General features: G+C 34.0%; 3 protein-coding genes across 6 annotated transcripts; all 3 read left to right on the top strand.

Annotated features, from left to right (window-relative positions):
- The first annotated feature begins 86 nt into the window (after positions 1-86).
- LOC148864168 (uncharacterized) lies at positions 87-6,079 on the top strand. Of its 4 annotated transcripts, none has more exons than XR_016109253.1 (5): positions 87-339; positions 3,860-4,248; positions 4,518-4,840; positions 5,015-5,175; positions 5,429-6,079. XR_016109253.1 is itself a non-coding variant. In XM_088975314.1 (5 exons), exons 4-5 carry the CDS (start codon positions 5,110-5,112, stop codon positions 5,836-5,838), a joined length of 624 nt encoding a protein of 207 aa, XP_088831440.1. In that variant the 5' UTR covers positions 236-339; positions 3,860-4,248; positions 4,518-4,840; positions 5,015-5,109; the 3' UTR covers positions 5,839-6,079. The 4 variants fall into 4 exon arrangements, 3 of the variants coding, with proteins under 3 accessions (XP_088831440.1, XP_088831442.1, XP_088831441.1); XM_088975314.1 differs by having other exon boundaries at positions 236-339; positions 5,281-6,079; XM_088975316.1 differs by having other exon boundaries at positions 236-339; positions 3,860-4,840; positions 5,281-6,079.
- A 2,845-nt stretch (positions 6,080-8,924) lies between these two features.
- Positions 8,925-15,813, top strand: LOC148864167 (F-box/LRR-repeat protein At4g14103-like). The gene is made up of 4 exons (XM_088975187.1): positions 8,925-9,194; positions 13,082-14,083; positions 14,259-14,420; positions 14,554-15,813. The coding sequence occupies exons 2-4, from the start codon at positions 13,127-13,129 to the stop codon at positions 15,421-15,423; spliced, it is 1,989 nt and encodes a 662-aa protein (XP_088831313.1). The 5' UTR covers positions 8,925-9,194; positions 13,082-13,126; the 3' UTR covers positions 15,424-15,813.
- A 7,311-nt stretch (positions 15,814-23,124) lies between these two features.
- Positions 23,125-23,695, top strand: LOC148864166 (protein SRC2-like). The gene is made up of 2 exons (XM_088976302.1): positions 23,125-23,520; positions 23,624-23,695. Exons 1-2 carry the CDS (start codon positions 23,125-23,127, stop codon positions 23,693-23,695), a joined length of 468 nt encoding a protein of 155 aa, XP_088832428.1.
- The last annotated feature ends 233 nt before the right edge of the window (positions 23,696-23,928 follow it).

Below are 23,928 nucleotides of genomic sequence, written 5' to 3'. Positions count from 1 at the left end.
TAATTTGGACTTTCAAATTCAAATGCCTAGAATTATTCTACCAAAAAAATGTTAAGAATTTTGAGTATTGAGTAACTTCACATGCTGCGAATAAATGACGGAACAGTAAACTGCGATGTATATTTTTGGAAGTTCCGGGAAAGTTCTGGTACCTATCCGTCGCTAACCCAAATTGCGAATTACCTGCCTGTAATTTAACCTAAAATATAAACAAAACTAACTGGGTTTTTGATTTGAAACGGAGCCACTGGGTGTGGGTTTCGTAACTTTGGTTGTGTTGGTTTTGGAACCTGCTGCAAGCAGCCTCATCCATTTTTGGTTGCCATTTTTGTGATGAAGGTTAGATTCCTTCTTCCATTTTGCTTTGAATTTTGTTTGATTGAACTTGCATCGCCCCGTGTGAATCCTGAATGAGGTTTGATCGAGTTTTGCTCTACGATAACCCTTCTCATGAGGTTTAAGAATGTGGGTTTTGTTTAGTGTTTCTGCTTCTTTGTTCTTTTCTTTTGCCTTTTGGGGTTGTTCTTTTGATATTTTACTATGTTATTCTCTTACAAAAACCACTCATGCGACACGATCCCCCCTAATTTTTCTTAGAAAAACAGTCATTTGAAACTTGAATATACTTGATGGATTTATCACAATTTTGTTTCTGGAAGTTTAAGTTTTCTCAACCGTGCTTTAGAAGATGCACTGATCAAATTTAATTCTTGAACCTATGGAAGAGATTAATTAATCAATACTAGAAATAAACTCAAGTGTCAGGAGAATGGAGAAAATACATGAAAAAAATGAACATTTCTTGAACGTCCTTGAAAAACAGGATTTGATTATTTTCACATTGGCGGTATTGAAACCATGGTTATGTTGACCTACAAATTTGTAAAGTTCTATACTTGGGGCAATTTATCTCGTTTTTTTTTTTTTTTTTCAGACTATAAGAGAAATTGGATCTTAATATGAAGACCCTTTTCAAAAGAAGTAAAGAAAGGAACTTGCCTTTCTCTTGTCTACATATTGTTTTTTAAATATGCTTGTTTATATATATAAGTACTTAGCTTGCCAAGTGATTCATATTTGATGGGTGAATGGATATCGTGCTGACCATAAAAGAAACAAATCACATGGTTAAGGATCCCAAAGATAACCTGTCATGAACACAGTTGTACTCTAGCCATGTTTGTCCAGTTGAGAGAGTTCATACAAAATGATTAAAGCTATGGCGGCTATGAAAAGGATAGATCACTGTCAAAGGCTTTGAAATATTTAGCTTCAACACTAGGCGTTCCTTTCGTGCATATCGGAATATGGTTGCACTGAATTTGTACAATATATCTTTTGGAGTAGCCGAGTAGGACAACATTAATTGATATCTGCCAGTTTATTTTTGTCCTGTGCTTGAGTCCACTATGAAAACAATCCACCAATTTCAGAAACACAATAGTTTTTTTGTGGAAATTCAGGGAGTTCAGAAAGGATCATTTCTTCAATTGGAAAATGTTATTGGAGAGTAAATAGCAGGGAGAACTTGGGAAGTAGGTTCTCAAGTAAATATGGACTTACATGCTAAAAGACTTGGTTTGTCCATAGAAGTCCATTCTTTCCATTTTCTCTTTTTCCATAAATTCATAATCTGGAAGACTTTGGTGGGGGTCAACCTATCCCTGTTAGGTCTGCTAAACGTTTTTTATTTTTTTTTTCTTTCCTTCTGTCTATTCCTGTCTCTGATTCTCTGTTGTAGCCTCATTTCTCCTGGTACTATTTGGAGCCTATTCGAGAAGAGGATTGCCTAATCATGAATTATTACAAGTAAATATGTTTCTCTTCACTCTAATGGTTCAGATAGCTTTCTTTGGTTTGTTAACCCAAATCTCATGTTCATCTTTCTTCCATGCCCCTGGCAGTTGACAATACTGTGATTAACTTTTAGAATTTTGCATTCAATTAGGTTTTGGTTAGGACTAAACTCTCTTCTCTCCTCCCCCTAAAGACACGGCTTTTTGTTGGGAGACTTATTACAGGAAAAATATACCTAATAGATGCTCCAGAAGACTTGGGCTTAAAACAGGTAGTGGGTCTTTTGATCTCCTTTATTTCCTGTTTGTCTAGAGTAATTGTTTGGGAATATTTTCTTTTTCCCTTTCTTGTGCATAGTGGCAGCCACCTGTGAAGAGTGTTCAGGCCCTTTTTTGATTTTTAGCTTGTAATGGCAAAATCTAGGGTTGACAAGTGTGAGAACGTGGGTCTGAGTCTGAGAGCAACCACTTTGTGCAAAAAATGCCGAAGGTTAGGACTGTATCCTGTCTAGTGTCTACCCCTTCAGAAACCCCAGATAGCTGGGACCAACATTGGGTAATGGCCACACCCAAGATGAGAAAGATTATGTAAAGGTGCAGTAAAATATTCTCTGATTGATCTCAATAGCATTTAACATCCATAAAGCTCTAATGTTTTGTTCCGGTATGATGTTTAATTTGTTTCCTGATGTGTAGAATTTCCCCTTTCAGTAGTTTTTGATATTATGTGTCAAACTACCTTTGAATGCCCTTTCAATTCAAAATTCCACCTAGAACCCTAATTTCGAAAATTTGGCTATTTTCTCAAAGCATATTTTTTGTCCTTTTGAGTAAATGTTCTTGAAACCCTACCAAATTTGGTCACTTCCTAGAAGTCTATTTCTAATCCAAATTACAATGTTTCACATTCTAGGTGGAATGTTGATCTATCAAATACACAAAATATTCAAGCATGCAATATTATATTGAATCTATCAAATACACTAATTTAAATTTATATAAAAATGATTTCTTATTTCAAAAAATTTATTGAAATAAAAGTGTTAATAATAGAATACTTATTTTAGTAATTAAATTATGAATTTGTGTATGAAATGTATTTTAAAAATTTTAGTATATAGATATGAAATATTTTATGTTAAGATTATATATTTTATAAATTATCAATTGATATTTTAATTTACATTTTATAATAAAATTTATTATTTACAAAAATAAATATATTGCTTATCAAACATTTCAAAATTTAATATTTAGTTGACTTTTTTTATTAATGTTGAAAAGTAAAAATAGTAAAATAAAAAATAATTGATATATTAATTAAAATATAATAATTGTATATGTTTTGTTTCTTGGACTTAAATAGAATATAACATAATAATGGTTTTATGCATGTGTTAATTTGTAAAGATTTATATAATATGAGTCTTGGACTCCTGATTGTTGGGTTATCAACAAAATTGTATGATATCTATACATTCCATTATATTTATTGTAATATATTTCTTTATATACCATTAAAATATACATTTCTTATACATTTATACCTTATTTGTGGTTATTTTGACCTTAAAGTTAGTGTAATTGATGTCTTTATGAAATTTGTACGTATTTTTCTAGCGTATCCATGTATTTTCATATCTTTCATCTATATCCATGCGTTAACAAAACGTATCCGTATCTGTATCCGTATCCAAGTTGTCTGATACCCGATACTGATACTTCAATCCTTGGTTCTATAAGCCTATTTTGAGTGAACCTGCCCTGCATCAATTTGGCATCAGAGTTGTCTTATATCAAGGTGAGGTGTTTGGTTATATGAGCAGTGGTTCTTTGGTTATATGAGCAGTGCTAGGAAGGGTAAGATATATTGTAAGATTTCATACAAAAAAAGTATTGAGTTCACACTTGTAAATGAACTGTTAATATTTGTTTATTTGACTTTGGAGTACTTCCATAACCTGGGTGATTTGACTATTTCAATGGATTAACCAGGGTTTTTCTTTCTATTTGTAATGGAATAAACAGAGCCTTACTTTATTTTTTTTCCTTTCCTTCCACAGGTTCTGATTTTTCTTCCTCAGGAAAAAGCATTTTCACTGTCCTTTTTGACTACAACCAGGAAATCTTTTGGTCATATTCATCTTCTAGAATTATCAACGAAGTCATGGAATCTGGTGAACAACATGAATTAGAAGTTGAAAAGCAGAAGCACTTTGATACAGGGAATGTAGGCGAGGGATGTGAGAGAATAAGTGGTCTGCTTGTATCAATTCTTCATCACATTCTCTCCTTTCTTCCTACCAGATATGCTGCAAGGACTAGCATCTTGTCAAGGAGATGGTAACACTTGTGGTGTTACATTTCCAATGTGGACTTTGATGATGATCGGTTTTATGATGGAGGAATCAATGATGACTTAATATGTAAATATATGGATTTTGTGGATAAGGTACTTGTTTCCCACAATTCTCTTAATTTATAGACTCCGTCTTCCATGTGGTGACTGTGATGCATCCCGTACATGGATCCGTGCTGTAATAAATCGTAAAGTTAAAGAGCTTAGTCTCTTCATCTCTCCTGCAGTAGAATTCAAGCTTCCCTACTGCTTTTTTGCCTCTGAATCACTAGCAGTGTTAACATTGAATTTGAATAACTCTGTTCTCAGCCTTACATCTTCAATTTTTCTTCCTGTTCTTAAGAGCATGAATCTTATTTCAGTTATATTTTTGGATGGAAAGTCAACGGATGAATTCTTTTCCAACTGCCCAGCCCTTGAAAGTATGGTCATGATATGTTGCGACATGAAGACATTTGGGGTCTTGAATATTTCTTCTCCCAAGCTCAAGAGTCTGTCACTTAGAGGGGGTGGTAATGGATATTTAAGGTGGTCTAAGATCAAGGTTTCTAGTCGAAGTCTTGTATCAATCAAGTACAAATATTATATTGCCCGAGATTATTTAGTAGAGAACACTTCATCTCTGGTTGATGCTTGTATTAAGCTGCAAGCTGAGTTTGGGCAGAACAAAGTTGACATCATTGAGGTACAATCTCATTTCTTCTCCTAGTGTTATCTACTCTGTAGTTCTCTTTTTAATTTGATTAGATGTTGAAAATCTATCATACTTCAACAATTGATTTGTTGAGAAAAGTTCATAGATACCTTTTTTGATACCTATGGTTTTATGAGTCTTTTGATGTGACTATTTACCATGCAGATTGTCTCTGTGGTTCCTGATTTGTATGATCAATTGCCTGCATTTGATAATCTTAAACGTTTGGAACTGACTACTGGTTACCGCAAAACCATCTTATGGCTGTTGCCCACCTTCTCCAGCAGTCTCCTAAACTTGAATATCTTCAGATAAAAATTGATCATGTAAGTAAAATTATTGAACAAGGAACCACAATTACTTAAAGCTACTTAATTTAAGCAATCTATGGATTTCCTTGTTTTCTAATTAATATCATGCAATAACCTTAGTGGTGGCATGTGTATGATGACCAAGAGCGCTGGGAACCAAATAGTTTGGGCTTGTTCTATCTTGTTCATCTGAAGATTGTTAAAATCAAGTGCTTTGGAGGAAGAGATAATGAACTTGAACTTGTGAAGTTTTTCCTTGGAAATGCAGGAAACCTGAATCATATGGCAATTGTTGCTAATCCTGAATTATCTGAAGATTTAGAGAGGCAAATGAAGATATCCCAAATGCTAATTAGTTTTCCAAGAGCTTCAAGTACAACTATGGTTGACTTCAAAATCCTGGAACATGAAGTTCATTATGATAGAATCTTATCTAGTGATGAGTCATGGTGGCCTGACTTATTTCCTCATAAGAAACGACCACTGAAAGCAGCTGAATGGGCGGGAATACATATGAGACGTCAAGATCATCCCAAGTACTTGCCAGAAGATGCAGAGATATGGTTAGAAGATGAAGATGGCATGCTAGATTATGACTGGGTAGACTGGCCAGATGATGAAGAGAACTTGCCAGAAGATCAGGACATGCTAGAAAATGAAGAGGACTTCTTAGAATGAAGAAGATAAAGATCATATATGATCAATTAAGCATATGTAATAAAAACCATCCCGATACTTCCACCCTGATATAATTAAGCAGATCAGGACCATCCATGTTGATATGTAGTAATAGCAGGAAAGAAGTTACAACAATATAACCATGTGCTGAATGTGATGTTATAAGGGTGATCTGTTTTTTGATGGGTGATACAATTACAGTGAGAATGGGGATGAAATGCTAGTTTTGCATACTTAGTAAGCTCTTTTTCTCCTATTTGAATTTGTTTAAAGAGCGTCTGCATTTACTACTTAGACTTGCTATGGTAGGCACTTCATCTGAATTAGTGTGATCTTATTAGTTTTAGGGCCGTCAATGGGTCGGGTAGACTCACTCAACAGAAACGAACATACCTGACCCAATTATTCAGGTTCTGGGTTTCCATGAGAACGCTCTAATGGTATCAATTCTGTCATTTCTCTCTCATGAATTTCTTGAGGTTTCTCTTACGAATCCCTCGAGATCCTTCTGTTGCACTTTGTATCATGTCTAACTGTGTAGATCATCGGTAGTTTATCCTAGACGAATTCCTATTTCCTGGGAAATACCAGCAACAGTAAAGAAAACAAGTCTTTAGATGTACAGGCAAGTTATGTTAGCGCGTTTCAACTTTCAACCCAGTTACCCAGATGTAAGCAGTGTTTTCGAACTGTGGTTGACCTGGATGGTTGAATTGTTTGGCCTGGGAATCGTTTAGCCATCCTCAAACTGGCCCCTGGCAAAAAACTGTTGATTTGGTCAACAATTCACTGACCTGGGTGGTCGAACTGTTGACCCGTTCAATCTGTTTAATGGTTTTTGGCTGTTTTTCTTATTTAAATTATTTCTTATTTTTTCAATCAAAGCGGGCCATCTATTCTAACCAGAAAGTCAAACTTAAAACAGGCCATCTGTTAGGCCACTATGTAGCCATTCAAGCCTAGTAAAACTTAAAATTCTTTTATTCAAAAGCTAATTTTCATTAATGAAATGGCTGGTAACATAAAAATAACTAATATTAAATTTGGATGTCCAAACATCCGAATTAATTGCAACTTTAGAATTAAGATTTAGTAATAAAGAAATTAAATTTTGTTTATATGAATAAAAACTTTTTAAAGCTTCAGTTCTTATAGTATTCCTAGAAACTTCTTTATATTGTGGGTTTACAGAATTATGCAACCATTTTTCTAGTTTTGGATCTTCAACTAACATAAATGGTTGTTCTGCATGTACAATATACTTAGCAAGTTCTTGTCTTATTTTTTCAGGTTTTGTGTGATAGGTGGATATTATTTTTTTTTCAAAATGTCCTTATATTGTGCATTAAAGGGCAATAATAATTAATTTTTGTAGTATAAGGATAATTTATTACCCATATATAATCAAATCAAGTATTATTAATAAGTTAACTTATTAACTGCCCTTTAATAAGTCAGGGTTGATCATTTTCAGCATGGCCCTGTATTAACACAACAAACTGTGAGTAGGGGTGAGTATGGGTTGGTTTGGTTCGATTCCATAGCAAAACTTGGAAACCTACCTTACAAGGGTCAGTTCCAGGTTTTTGGAACTAGAACCTACTCTATGAATGTTGGTTCCAAGGTCGGTTCTGGTCTACTTGTGGAACCTGTTCTTTCTTTACTCTCTCACTTCAAAAAAAAAGAAAAAAAGAAAAAAAAGAAAAAAGAAACATGTCCTTTAAAAACTTAATATTCAATAATGATAATACATAGTTTAAAACTTATGTTATCTTATAAATTGAGTAATTAAATATGTAAATTATCATAATATATTAATATATGGTTCAAAATTTGTCATTATAATTTAAATTTTGTAAATGCTACCTTTTACATTATTTAGTATATACATTCAAATATTAAAATGAAAACAAATTATCAAATCGCTTAAATAATTCAATGGCAAAGTGAGACCATGGCTTTTGTAACCATGAGTGTTTAGGTTTAAATAAATCTTCATATCTTTAAAAAACTTTTGGGGCATATTTCAAGGCAAGTTCAGTTCCAAGGCTAACCAAGGTCGATTCAGGCAGAGTAAACCCCTAGACCCTGGAATGGACCTGAGGTCTATTCCAAGAATTTGGAACCAGACCCTACCATATAACAGATTGGATAGGGCTGGTTCAAGGCCAATTCAAGGTTGGTTCCGTTTGGTTCTGGCCTTTCGAGTAGAACCTATCCATTTGCTCACCCTTAACTCTAAGGCTTGGCTAGGGCTCAACACTTAAAGTGGGGCCATAAGCCTTGCATGGCTTAGACATATTTATATTATTTATACATATAATTTATGATATTTTTATATTAGAAAATGTATAAGATAATTTTTATGTATATATTATATGATATATAATATATAAAATTATATATATTCACTATTTTATATAAAGAATTCATAGACTTGAATTTAAGCTGGACCCTATTCAGGCCTAGGCTATAACCCTTATTACAATTGCTAAGACTAGCCTAGGTCCGTGTAGGCCTGGGTAGGAGCTTATGTTTTTTGGCTTAGAACCAAATCGAGACCAAGCTTGGACCATAATACATGTGCTAAGCCCAACCTAGGGCTGACTTTGCTCTGCCCATGGTCATTGTTAGTTAGCTTCAGTCCGTTTTAATTCTAATCAAAATAAAACAAAAAAATTAGTAGCAGAAATTATTAATTCTGAAACAAATTTTTATAATTTAATATCCATTAAAATTGTATTTAAAAATAACGATAAAATCAATAAATATAATAACAATAAATTAAAATAATACATATATTTTTAAAAATATTAACTTTGAAATCATAAAAATAGTAACATTGAAAGTTCTAATATAAAATAATAAAGCTTAGTAAAAAATTAATAAAACTAAATATTATTATAAATTTATTAATAAAATTAATAATGTAAAAAAATTTTAGTTTTAAATCAACAAAAAATTAATTTTAAAACTAATCTATCCAATAATATATAATCAAAATTAATATTTGGATGGTATTATCAGTGCAGAGTACTTTTGTAGAACTACTTTTACCAAAGCCCGCAGAGGAGTACAATCTCGTTGAGTGAGGTGAGAAGTACTAAATTAAAACTAGACGACTCTTCGGGAAGTAGCGATAGCGATAAGAGAATAGCACTATTGCAGTGCCGCGTTGTCAGCAGGTATAATTACATCGGGAAGTGGGAGCGAACGTTTCCTCCTTCATCCACAAGTTTGAAGGCAACTTGGTTCTGAAAGGGCTATTGTGTCTGTGTCTGGGTTTTGTTGGCGTTGGAAGTTGGAACCTTCTGCTCTGCCTCATCCATTATCGGTTGCCATTTTCTGTGATCAGGGTTTGTTTCTTTCTCCTCTCTTGATTTGCATTCTGTTTTATACAACTTGCATCGTCCAGTGATAATTGAATCAGGTTTCATCGCGTTTGGCTCAACGATAATCCTTCTTATGACCATTCCTTTATTATTATTATTATTTTTATTTTCAGATTATAATAAGCTTGCTTTCCTCCTCTTGTCTGTATATTCATTTTATATATATATATATAATAAGCTTTTCTTCATATTCTCTTTGCTGTTTGCTGCCTTCAAGTTGGAGTTGAAAGAAAATGAGTAGTTAGCTTGTCCAGTCATGCTCATGTATGCTGAATGCATGAGAACTCATATAAAAGAACTAACTATTAAAGCTACAGGGGATAAGAATGGATAGATCACTCTTAGAGACTCTGAAATAATTAGCTTCAACATTAGTTGTTCCCTTCGAGCATGCGTGCTAGAATACAGTTGTACCGAATTGGTTCAGTATCTCCCTTGGAGTAGGTTAACACTGATCATTATCTGCCAGTTTATTTTTTTTCTCTATGTGCTTTGGTTCACTGTGAAAATAATCAATCCAGTTTATTTTTTTCTCTGTGCATGGAAGCCCATTCTTTCCATTTTTCTCTTCTTCCATAATGCATATATATAATCTGCATTTTGGAAGATTTGATTTCTTTTTTCTTTTCTTTCCTTCTGTCTCCTGATTGAGAAATGTTCCTGTATCTGACTCTCTGTTGTGGCCCCATTTCTCTTGGAAATTCATGGAATCTTTTGGAGAAGAGTGTTTCAGATAGCTTTCTTTGGTTTGTTAACGCAAAAGATGGTTCCTCATACTCATCTTTCTTCCATGTCCCTGGCAGTTGGCAATACTTCGATTTGCTTAAAAATTTTGTAGTCAATCAGGTTCTAGTTAGGCCCAAACACTCAGAAACTCTCCCCCCCTCCCCCCCTGAAGTCGAGGCTTTTTGTTGAGAGACTTGCTACAAGAAAAAGATACCTATTAGATGCTCCAGAAGAGTTGGCTTTTGTCTCTTTAAATATTCACCTTTGTTCAAAACACGTAGTGGGGTCTATAAATCTCATTTATCTTTTGTTTGTCTAGAGCAATTGTTTGGGTTCTTTGGGAATATTTACTTTTCCCCTTCAGGTCCTTTCTGATTTTAGCTTGTTACCTATCACACCCATGATGATGAAGATTATATAAAGGTCAGTAGAGAAATGATGTTCTGGAGCATTTGGAGGGAGATAATGCTAGGATGTTCTCTGATATCCCTCCCCAAAGATCACACAAACAAAAAATACCTTAATATCCAACCTAAACTATCAAAATTACATCCTTACAGAATCAAACCATACCCTGATTCGCAAGCCAATTGGCAGCGAAATTATCTTCTCTAAAGATATGCTAGTACCTAATTACATTTAACCAAAATTGCAAACAAAGCAAGTAGCACACTACCACGATTGTCCTGGCATTTCAAGGGGGCCTTCAATTCCACATAGGCAATTGATGACAATCTTTGAATTACCTTTGATAACTATATTCTTATTCCTGAATTTGGTTTCAACACTAAGAGCTTCAAATGCTGCCCAAGCCTCAGCCAGGTTAGTAGACCATGAATCAATGTCCCTGTATATATAACCAACTACATCTCCTTTGTTATTTCTTGTCACAACTCCAACGGTACATGAGTCCAAACATGGAGTGGGCCATTGTTCATGTTTTTCCGAGAAACACCATCACGCTTGCTTAATTTTTCTGCTTCACCGTTTCACTAGTTTTTGTCAGTATGTGTTAATCCACCTTTGAATGCCCTTTCATCTCAAATTTCAATGTAGAATGATAGTTTCCAAAAATTTTTGCCTTTTTATCAAAGCAAAAATTTTGTACCTTTGTGTAAAATGTTCTTGAAACCCTACCAAACTTGGTCACCTCCTAGAAGTCTCTACTTCTAGTCCTAATTACAATATTTCACATCTTAGACCCATTTTTGTCAATTTGAAACCTTTCACAGTTTTGAGACAATTAGGGGTGTAAACGGATCAAATCCGATTAGAAAACCCAATATCCGAATTTGATTCGATATCTGATGGATATTGAAAATAAATATTCGAATATTCGATTCGATTTGAATTAGATTAATTAACCATTTTAGATAATTAATAAATATATAAAATAAATATTTTATTGATATAAAGTATATAAATATATATTATTTATATAACTTAATTATTTTATATAAATTATATAAAATATTTTATATATTATATAAGAATTAAATAATCGGTCGAATTGAAATATTTATCGAATCGAATCAGGTCATATATGAATTTGAATCCGATTAACTATTCGGTATGAATAGGATATCCGAATTTGACCGATTAGATATTCAAATTATTTGAATTCGATTCGATTATGTTGAATATCGAATTCGAAATCAGATTTTCGAATACCGTTGACACCCCTAGAGATAAACTTGTAGTTCTTGCAGTTAATTCCAATCCAACCTATGTATTCACCTTAATTTCATTCTTGCACGTTTGAACTTAGTTCCTAGCTCTAGAAGCCCATCTTGAGTGAACCTACTGTAAATAAGTTTGCTATCAGAGTAGTCGTGTTTCATTAAGGTGAGGTGTTTGGATGTATGAGCAATGGTTCTTTGGGTATGTAGTCAATGTACAACTACAATATAGAAGCTCTACTTTGGTTTCTGCATGGAACATCTCAGTGAGATGGATCATAAGGTAGGCTGGTCCATTTGCTTATAGTTTAAGTAGGAGATAGGGCTGTTCATAACAAGACCCAAACCGATCAAACCGACCAACCCGGTCCGATCCAACCCGAGTTGGTCGGTTTTTCTTCAGCACCGGTCGGTTTCGGGTTACAAAAAACATAAACCGATGGTTCGGTTCGGTTTTGGTTTTCACTCATGAAAACCGAGACTGAACCGACCCAAACTGACTTAGATATATATATATATATATGATATTTCAGATATATTATATATACATATATATCTGATATATTTCAGTTTTACTATATATATATTTCAGATATATATTTGTGGAAATATATATATATATATATATATATATATATATCTTTATTTCAGAAATATACATATTATATATAAAATTTCTGATATATATATATATCTTTATTTCAGAAATATACATATTATATACAAAATATCAGTTTTAATCCATCAAATCATTTTTAATTTCTAGGCATCCAGCCTTTGCTTTCTTAGACTTGAATCCTTTACCGTTCACACCGAAAGAATCATTGACAAAACCGACCCAAACCAATTCAAACCGACCAGGTCGGTATTACTTAGTACTGGGTCAGTTTCGGTTTCATTTCTAGGTAAACCGACCAGGTCGGGTCGGTTGGAAAAACGCCAGTAAACCAACCCAACCCGACCTGTGAACAGCCCTAGTAGGGCCCTAGTAGGAGAGTAGATTAAATGTTTGAATTGTATTTGATTTCTTGTTTTTTACTCCTTGTTGTGAATTTGCTAGTGTGCTTTCTGAGTTTCTGTATGCATTTTATATATTCTTGGGAATTTTGATCATTAATAGAATCTATTCTAAATGAACAAAAATTTTAATTACATGAAATCCAAATTTAACTTTACAAGAAACAATAGGTGGTAGAAAGGCAAAGAAAACATTTAGTAGATGCTAGTATTATGGGTAGGGTGAAGCATATTTTAAGCTTTCATACAAAAAAAAAAAGATTGAGTTCAGACATGTAAATACTGAACTGTTAATGTTGTTTATTTGACTTTTCTAATGGGTTAGACAATTTTTTCTATTCTTTTTTTCCTTGTACAAGCACTGATTTTGTTTCCTCAAGGAGAAGCATTTTCATCACATTCTACTCACCTCCTTTCAACTATAACCAGGAAATCCTTTGGGCATTTTCATCTTCTAGAATTATTAACAAAGTCATGGAATTTGGTGAACAAGATGAGTTACAAGTTGAAAAGAAGAAGCTCTCTGATACGGGGAATGTAGGTGAGGGATGTGACAGAATAAGTGATCTGCCTGAATCAATTCTTCATCACATTCTCTCCTTTCTTCCTGCTAGATATGCTGTAAGGACTAGCATTTTGTCAAGGAGATGGCAACACTTGTGGTATTATGTTTCCATTCTGGATTTTGATGATGATCTGCTTAATGATGATGGAATCAATGAAGATTTAAAATATAAATATATGGATTTTGTGGATAAGGTGCTTGTTCTCCACAGTTCGCTTAATTTATATAGAGTCCGTCTTCCATGTGGTGACTGTGATGCATCCCGTGTTGATACATGGATCCGTGCTGCAATAAATCGTAAAGTTAAAGAACTTAGTCTCTTCATCTCTCCTACAGTAGAATTCACGCTCCCCTGCTGCCTTTTTACATGTGAATCACTAGAAGTGTTGACACTGCATTTGGATGACTCTGTTCTCTACCTTCCAACTTCAATTTTTCTTCCTGGTCTTAAGATCATGAATCTTATGTCGGTTGTATTTTTGGATGGAAAGTCAGCAGATGAATTCTTTTCCAACTGTCCAGCCCTTGAAAGTTTGGTAATGATGTGTTGTGACATTAAGACGTCTGGGTTCTTGCATATTTCTGTTCCGAAGCTAAAGAGTCTATCAATTTGTGGGGGCCATAATGGTTTAATACATTCTAAGATCAAGGTTTCTACCCCAAGTCTTGTATCAATCAAGTATGATTGTTATACTGCCCAAGATTATTTAGTAGAGATTACACCATATCTGATTGATGCATGTATTAAGTTGCAAGCCAATTTTGGGCAGAACACAATTAACAGTGTCCATGGTTACCTTGCAAATAAATTCCTTAGACAACTTTCTATGGTTGCGGTTCTAAAGTTATCAGATTCTAGCATTGAGGTATGGCTTCTTTTCTTCTCCTTGCGTTTCTACTCTGCATGTCTCTATTTTATCTGATTTGTTGTTGAAAATCTATCATACTCCAATAAGTGATTTGTTGTGAAAAGTTTATTGACGTCTTTTTTATTATCTGTTGTTTTTATTTGAATATTTTGTATGACTATTTACCATGCAGATTCTCTCCAAGGTGCATGACTTGTTTGATCATTTGCCTACATTTAATAATCTTAAACGTTTGATATTGACTACTGGTTACTGCAAAATCCATCTTATGGCTGTCACCTTCCTTCTTCAGAGGTCTCCTAAACTTGAATATCTTCAGATAAAAATTGATCATGTAAGTAAAATGCCTGAATAAGTAACCACATTTATTTATTTACTTATGGTAAAAGGCCACATTTTACTTATTTAAATTTACTTAATTTAAGCAACATATGGAGTTTCTAACTAAAATCAGGTAATAACCTCAGTGTCTGCATGTGTATGATGACCAAGAACGTTGGGAATCAAATAGTTTGGACTTGCTCTGTCCTTTAGATCATCTGAAGACTGTTGAAATCAAGTGCTTTGAAGGAAGGGATAATGAACTTGAGCTTGCGAAGTTTTTCCTCAAAAATGCAGAGGTCCTGAAGCAGATAACAGTTGTTGCTACTCCTAATTTATCTGAAGATCTAGGGAAGCAAATGGAGATATCCCGAATGCTAATTACTTTTCCAAGAGCCTCAAGAACAACTTTGGTTGATTTCAAAATTTTAGAACGTGGAGTTCATTATGATCAGGCCAGTGTATTATCTCGTGAGGGTACATGGGAGCCATTCTTATTTACCCGGAGGAAACGACCACTAAAATTAGTTGAATGGACTAGAATGCGTATGAGACGTCCAGATGATACAGTGTTAGTGCCGCAATATGAAGAGGACCGGTTAGAAGATGAAGATGGCATGCCAGATAATGATTACTTGTTAGAAGATGAAGTGGACATGCTAGAAAATGAAGAGGACTGGTTTGAAGATGAGTACAACATGCCTGATGATGATAATGGCTTTCTAGAAGATGAAGTGGAAATGCCAGGAGATCAGGATGATATGCCAGGAAATGAAGAGGTCTTGTTAGAAGAGGAATACAACATGCCAGATAATGTTAATGGCTTGCTAGAAGATGAAGTGCAAATACCAGGAGATCAGGAAGCCATGCCAGAAAATGAAATGGACTTGTTAAAAAATGAGTACAGCATGCCTGATAATAATAATGGCTTGCTAGAAATGCCAGTAGATCAGGAGGCCATGCCAGAAAATGAAGAGAACTTTTTTTTTGGATCAATGGAAATGAAGAGAACTTGATGGAAGATGGATACTGCATGGCATCGATTGAAGTTGCTTTTATTGGAAGATGCAGTGCATTTTGCCAGAAGATCAAAGATAAGACAATCATTATCATATGTGATGGCACCTATCCTGATACTTTTTCCTTGACAAAAGGAACAAAACAGACTAGGACCATCCATGTCTGATATGTAGTAATAGCAGAAAGAGCTTTTCACCACTTGTTTATTGTGATGTTATGGGTTTTTTTGGTAGATATATTGCAGTGGCCATGGAGATGAAATGCCAGTTTTGCAAACTTATTAAGCCCATTTTCTCCAATTTGGATGTGTAAATGAATGCTGCCTTTACTACTTTATATTTGATATGATCAGCACTTCAGCTGATTTAATGTAATCTTTTGTTGAAGGGCTGTCTAAGGATCGTTTGGACCCAACAGAACTGAACCGAGTTGATCCAATTTAATGGGGTCTCGGTTTGCAACATTTGTCCCGATTGTAGTTGGGTTGGATCTGAGCTTAAAAATTATGTCTCGATTATGATTTGACCGGTTGTTCCAAACTGATTAAGACCCAAAGCGACTCTATATAATATGAAAATACTCTAAACCTGCAAATTTGCTAAATCGACAAATTTGAACATGACAATATGATGATATTACAGAGATAGGTATTAGATTAATATATACATGTGTGTAAGCATTACACGCATAGATATACATATATTATAATTTGTTATTGATTTATTTACTTATTTTCATGATTTTTTTTTTCATTTTTTGAAGATTACCTTTTAATTTTTCACAGAGGTTGGGCCAAACACATGTGGACTTACGTGAGGACATTATGGTGTTTTACACCATACAAATCAAGTATAAATTGGCTATGCAACATCCTGGATTGTGAGCTTTTGAAGTAAATGTGCTTAAGGCCCATAATAAGATCAAGTAAGTTGTTACATGACAATCTAGGTTTGGAAATGGGTATTGAGTACCTATCCTTTTATGAGAATAAGGTTTATCTCTTAAAGAGTTCAGATCCAAATTAGATTTGGATAATCTCCTATTTTGATTAGGAGAGTGCTCCATAAGGAGATAAAAGAAGAAGAGGGTGAACCAGACTAGAACACCACTCTCTATTGTTTTCTGTTGTTCTCTTTTGCTTTCCAATAAACCCTATTACAACCTAAGCTTTCAAGGACTGATTTGGGCGTGAAATTCCACAATGGGATCTGTGTTTGTGGTATTCGTACCAGGTATAGATCTCTTTCTTTGTTTGGTTTCAAATCAGGTCCGATTCAATGCAAGATTGATTCAGAAAATTCAGTTTTCAAATTTATCGAAAAATCGGTTTTAGTAAGGGTTGGAAAATTTTTGAAATTTTGCCTAGGCATCTAGCATGGTTCCATCATACATATGATATTACATAGATATACTAAGAAAATTTAAATTAATCCTAAAATTGTATTAAATAACACTAAGTTTAAAGCTCAATTCATTAAAATGAAACATAAATAGGCCAACAACCCTCTGCCCTTGTTATGATATTGGTTATCACTAGATGGTCCTTTGTTTTGACAGAACCCTTAAGTGATTTTTTTTTCCTTCAAATTTTATTTAGTTTGTATTGCGGTGTTTGTGTTTGCTGAGAGGTCTTGTTTTGTTTGTTTTTTCATCAATGAAATGTTTATTTACCAAAAAAACTCTTATTTTCTCAACCTCCATGGATCTAGCGTCTATATGCTCATAGTAAGTTGATACCTTCTTGGTTACTTAGTTACATATCCTAGGTCCTATGGTTGGGCTAGTCATGGGTAACCAAATTTGCATTGAATTGTAATTCCATATGCACCCGGTCCACATTTCGTATTCATTCTTTGGAAAATGATGTAAATGAGATGTTTGATTGAATGACTTGGGCTTAAAAAAAAGGGGTTCAAACTGATTCCAACCATTTGGTTGTGTGGATTTGGGATTTAATTCCCATTCCTGCTACAATGGCATTCTCCCTTTTGAGGGAATGGTCATTTCCTCCCCCTCCTTTGGGAATGAGAATCCATTTTAGCCGATTCGAATTTTGATTTCGATTATGATCTGGACCAAATAAGTGAGGGGAATAGATCATTTCGATTCCAATTCTAATTATGAAGGATTTTGATTTCAATTCCAATTCCAATTCCAACTGTGGACCAAATAAACCCTTATAAATAGTTGATTGAATGGAAAATGCTCATTGGTAATGAGGGTACTATAAAAATTTTATAGACAAAAACTGTGAAAAATATAAAAAAAGAAGAAAGGAAGTTAAAAAGAAAGTGAATGAAGTTAAATTTAAGGCTTATGATGAGCTTTATCATAAGCTAGGCATTGAAGAGGAAAAAAAAGGAAAGATGAAAAACTATTGTGAACAAATATAAAACCATGTTAAGTGCATTAATGATGAAAGTGAAAAAGTCTTGGTAAAAGATAAGAAAAACAAATAAAGATGAAAAACTATTTTGAAAATTTTGAATGAACTAGGATGTTAATGGAAGAGAATCTAACTTAAAAATAATACGAGTCTTCGTATAGTTAGGTATATGAAAGTATAAAAAAAAAAGTAAATAAAATGAAGAAGGGAAAGCCATTAGGATTTGGGAATTCAATAGAACTATGGAAGATATCACAACTGCAAATGGCTGTGATCACAGTGGGAAGATGGTTTATGATAACTGAATCGGAATTGGGAATTCCCGAGAAATGACCTTGCCGAAGCCCCATGACAAACTCGACACGAGACCCAGTGAAACCCTTGTCATTTTTTGTGATCAAGGTTTGTTTCTTTCTCCTCATTTGATTTGCATTTTACTTTTTGCAATTTGCATCGTTCAGTGAAACCCTGAATCGGGTTTCATTGCGTTTGGGTCAACGGTAATCCTTTTTATGACCATTCATTTTTTATTTTCAGATTATAATAAGCTTGCCTTCTTAGTTGTAATTGAAAGAAAATGAGTATTTAGATTGTCCAGATATGCTCATGCATGCTGAGAACTTTATACAAACGACCATTTTTTTAAGTTACAGTAGTTAAAGGCCTGTTTGATGATTAAGTGGTTGTTAATGAATGTGTTATATCTGTTATTCTATTTAGAGTTTCTCGAAAATAGTCCAAATGTGTTTCGTGCGTCTTTTGTTGATAGACCATGCTTTTGTTGATGTAACGGTTGCTGTTGTTTTCAAAAACAAAACCCACCCTCTTGAAAAGCCCCTTGATGATTCAATGATCCTTCCATGACCCGGATAGATGACGGTTTGATGGATTGAAGTTTGAAGGGGTTAATCATCTAGTTAAATAAAACAATGATTATTTTAACCATAAAAAAACTATTGTTAAAATGAATAATTGCATGGTTGCTACATGAATTATTGCATGCAAGGTTCTGATAGGGGCGTATCAGAATTATTGCATGCAAGTTATGAACCTTGTCTCATCTTATGGGCCCCCATTACATAGCTAAGTTTCTAATTCTAACGCATAATATTAAGATACCTATTGGGATGCAGTAAGATAGAACTGTCGCTGACTTGGATGGCCAAACTGTTTGGACTGAAAACAGTTTTGAAATGGTTAGAAAATCACTAACCCAGATGGTTGAATTGTTAAACTGTTCAACCGAAGCTACGGTTTGTGGTTAAGGGGCTGGGGAAAATGTTGCCATCTCCTCCCCGCCATCATCACCATTGCTTGTGACCGTCACCTTCTCTTTTCTCCTTTCTCCTTCTTTTCTTTCTTTTTTCTTTCTCAACCAGCAACCACCTACTTCTCTCAGCTTTTCTCATAAAAGAGTTATATATAATTCGACTTAGACGATCGAATCATTGACCCATAAATAGGTGGTGGTCAAAGCGGTTTCGAGGTTGGTTTTTAAAATCTTGCAATAAGGAGACACATGGGTGCAGTGAAATGGTATTGCATAGATATACTAAGGAAATTTATATGAATCCTAAAACTGTATTAAATAACACTAAATCTAAGGCTCAAGTCATTAATAATGAAACATAAGCAGGCCAACAACCCTCAAGTGAAGGGGCACTTTTTTTTCCCTTTGAATTTTATTTAGTCTATAGGGCGGGTGTATTGTCTAGAATTCGGATTTCATCCTTACACTGTCCTCACAGCTCTTGAAATCAAGCATGGGAATATCTCACAGTCCTTGCATGGTAGCAAGGTTGTTCAATTATGTCAAATTACCCTTGAATGGTGAGTTAGAGGAAAAATAGTCTTTTTCAGTTTTCAATTTTTGTGTTTTTTTTTGCATTTTTAGTGTTTTGTTCTAATTTCCAATGTTTTTTATAATTTATGTTTTTTTTTACATTTTCTATTTTCTACAATCTATAATTTTTTCTGTATTTTTTTATATTTATTTGCAATTTTTGTGTTTTTCTATAATTTTTGGTGCTTTTTCTATAATTTTTATTTTCTGATATTGTTTTTCAATTTCTATAGTTTCTATAATTTGAATTTTTTTTTATTTTATTTTCAATTTTTATAATTTTTTATTTTTTTTATTTCTATGTTTTTATGTATTTTATATTTGAAAATATTTTTTTGAACCTTTTCCTTTTTTTATGTCTAAATATTAAAATGGTAATATATTAATACCCATTAATTTATTTTGTATACGTTTTATATTTTTCTATGAGGGTTAAAATGGTAATATATTAACACCCGTTAGTCTGTTTAACGTAAAGCTAGTGACATGGTGAGTTTTAGACATTTTGAAAAGTTGTGGTGAGTTTAAGAAAAATGCTAAAAAAAACTCATGGTAAGTTTTAGACAATTTCCTTTTTTTATTTGTGTAAGAGTCAACCATTGAAAGAAACACTATTTTTAATGTTTTCCCCAATACCACTATTCAGCTTATGTGACACCTAATGACAACTGTCAAATAATACTAAATAAATATTTATCAACCACTTTCCTATTTTTCAAGATAAATCCAATATAAAACGTTTATTAAATAATTGACTACAGCACCAAACAACCTATTATTTGGACATACTTGAACAACTTGGCATTCCACTGAATGAAAATCTTACTTCACCAAGGATATGTCATGTTTCTGGTGAGCAAGTTAAAAGGTGTCAAGACGAGTAGATGGAGAGCAGAAGCATGAGACCATTTCATTGGCTTGTTCATTGTATTAATGATCCTGTTCGCACAGTCTGTCTTGTACCACAGTCGTATCCAACAGGAATTGGGATTTATTCCTCACAGAGTTTCGTGTTTAGAAAATCTGTGCTAACAATTAGACTTTTTTATGGGCCGAGCCAGGTTTTGTATATGTATCAATAGAATACATTTAAGTTCGAGCCTGAACCCGGCCCTCATATAAAGCCCGAAGTCCAAGCCAGAGTCCCAGCCAATCGGGCTATCCAGCCCATAAACAGGTCTACTCACAATATATACTAGGTAAGTTCAGCTCACTTTGATAGATATGTCAGTATTGGTTTTATGATTTTGTTCCAGTTAATAATTGGGTCAGTTCTGATTTTTGTTTGTTTAAAATTAATTCAAATATGGAATCAATTATTTTGTTATATCTATATAAATAATATTGTTAAAAATGTTCAATTTATTAACATATAAATAATTTAGTATTTTACTATCACTTTGTTCAGGTTATATTCTCAAATTTGAAATTTTAAGTTATCGTTTAATAAACATAAACAAGTATAGTTTTCAGTGTCGTCAGGTCTAATGGGTCTAGACCCGGTAAACCCGACTATTAATCAGGACAGTTCCAGGTCTGTAATTTTGTCCCAATAAATAATTGGTTTGGGACTGGAACCATACAATCTCGTCCCATCCCAGACCCAACCCGTTGATAGCCCTAGTCTCTTCTTGCATATATTTGCGAATCCGTGTTCAAAATTAGAAACGGTTCATTCTAAAGAGGTCGGTCAAGGCTTAATAAATCAAAGTTACAGGTCCTAATGTACCATTCTATAATGGGTCTAGAGGTAAGAACAATGACTATGTGACATATGTCCTATTTAATGCGCCTTTCATCCAAACGAAATTATCCATTCTTTTATTGTCTTTGTCAAAATAATTAAAAATAAAATCAATGAAAAAAGGAAAACTTAAACGTATTAGGAATTAGGACTCATTTATGTTTTTATTTTTCATTATTTTCTATTTTTAATTATTTTGACAAAGATAATAAGATAATGGATAATTTCAGTCTAAATAAGCAAAAACGATGAAAAGTACATTAACTTCTTACCTAACGTGCCTATTACACCGGGACCCTTCTATAACAACTTAGACCCGGCCAAATCATCTCTCGCATTAATGCCTTCACGTACGTTTGGTGGTGGAAGTCTTATGAGCATTTCTGGACACAAGTCATGTCAATGGGTTGAGTCCTGTAGTCCTCATCAGCGTAGATCCGGTTTCAACAAGATAAATAAATTAATAGGATGGACAAAGTCATGTCAATGGGTACCATATCTTTATGGCAGCATATATTTTTTTATTAACAAATCATCTTTTCTTCTTCTTTTTGTTTTTGTTTGTTATAAATTATTTAAACCTTTTCTGCATTTTCTAATAAATGCTTAACCCTCTTATCGGGGTTCAAATCTTGGTAACAGACTCTTTATATGTACAGATCGTGGCAAAACTGGTACATCTCTCCCTCCCCAAGCCCTGCATTGGTAGGAGCCTCATGCCCTCAGATCATGAAAGAATGGATTCTCACCACAGGTACAAAGAGGTAGAAGGTTGGCCAATGTTGATGTCAAGATGGTTACATTGTCGGTAGGGGTACAACTCGGCCGATTGACCCGAGTTAGCGGTTTACAATGCTTCGGCTCAGGCCTTCACACTCAAAGCTTTAGGTATATGTGAAGTATCGAGGGAGGAGAGTTTGAGGGAGTCATTGACTGAGTAAGAGATACATAAAAGATTGATTACCACACTTAAATTCATTGGGAGATGTTTTCAATGTGTGGCTGGATGCCCATGCTCTCAGTCTCAGTGTATTTTGCACTGTTTTTTATTGTTGGACTGACTAAACATAACCCAAATATAATTTTTGGACTGGACTCAAATTGACTTGGTCCAATAGAAATATATTATTATCGACGTACAATAATTTATATATATATATTTTTAGTTCATGTTGAGATAAATTATGTAAAATTTATCATCATTTATCCCAATTATATGGGATTGGTTGCATGAATCCTGTTTTGCTAATCCATTCTATTTAAAGCTATACCCAGTGTTAGATTATTTTTTTTTATTTTTATTAAATAATGTAAGACAAAACCCATTAATATAAATTAATAAAAATAAAAAAATACTCATTAATTTTATTATTCCTTTCCATTATTCACTATATATATATATTATATTTTTTGTTTTATTTTATTTTCTTCTCTGGCCAACAAATTAAAAGGCCAATGTAATTAGCTGCTAACCATGCACTCGACCTAATTTCATTATTTTTTCCCAAATTACACCAAAACAAAAACCTTAATTGACCAAGTTACACCTTATTATAATCCTTCTACAGTTTTCTTCTTTGTCTATATTAGGCATCATTTGCTATCCGTTACTGCAATCCTTGCTTAGTCTGCAGCTTTGAGGTACTTTTTGAGGCTTCCTACCTCTTATCACCTCTCTCTCTCTCTCTCTATACGTGCGTGTGTGTGTGAATACTAATCAAGTAATGGAGGCTTATAGGACAGTAAAAATCACCATTGCTTCTGCAGAAGTTTTCATGAAGAGAAGCGACATCAGAGTCTACGCCATGGCGTACATGGATGACGACCCTGAGAAGAAGAGGCTTACACATGAGGAGAGGGGTCTGAATCCCAAATGGCGAACGACGATGGGGTTCGAGGTCAGAGAGACAATGCTCAGAAGAAACCAACTTATCATCAAGTTGCGTCGCAAACGATCTCTAGTCTCAGACAAAACCATCGGAAAGGTTCGTATCAATCGGAACGACCTGGTTAACAACGCAAAAGAAAATCAGGCTTTTTACTACGACGTATACAAGGACAGACTCTTGTCATCTCCCAAGAGACGAGGACGGCTGATTGTCTCCTTTCGTCTCGAAGAGGTTTGTTATCACAGAGTTCCAAACAAAGTGGTGGGGTTCGTCAAGGGAGTCGCCAAATTCGGCTTCAAAACCTTTTTTGGATTTGATTTCCCCTACTCATCAGGTTGAAGTTGAATCCACTTTTTATAATCATTACTTCTCATCTCTCCATCTCCAGATAGATCATAGGCCATAGATCCTTCAATAAAGTGTGTGCTCTCAGTGTTTTTTTTTTTGTGTGTGTGTGTGCAAGTGCAACTGTGTAGACCATTCCATTTTGTGTATTTGTCTCCACCTTTAATATCTATGTTTATCACCATAATAAGTGTGGGAAAATAAAACCCTATTGTCCTGCTCTTTTTTATTTTATCTGATGGGCAAGTAGTGTTTCCCATATAAAATCTCCCTTACCCAAGTGAGGTTTCAGTG

Source organism: Nelumbo lutea, chromosome 3, assembly GCF_056320005.1.
Source record: "Nelumbo lutea isolate HS-2025 chromosome 3, American lotus-T2T, whole genome shotgun sequence".
NCBI lineage: Eukaryota > Viridiplantae > Streptophyta > Magnoliopsida > Proteales > Nelumbonaceae > Nelumbo > Nelumbo lutea.
The sequence above is the reverse complement of the archived record's forward strand: the minus strand, read 5'-3'. Positions and strand labels throughout refer to the sequence as shown.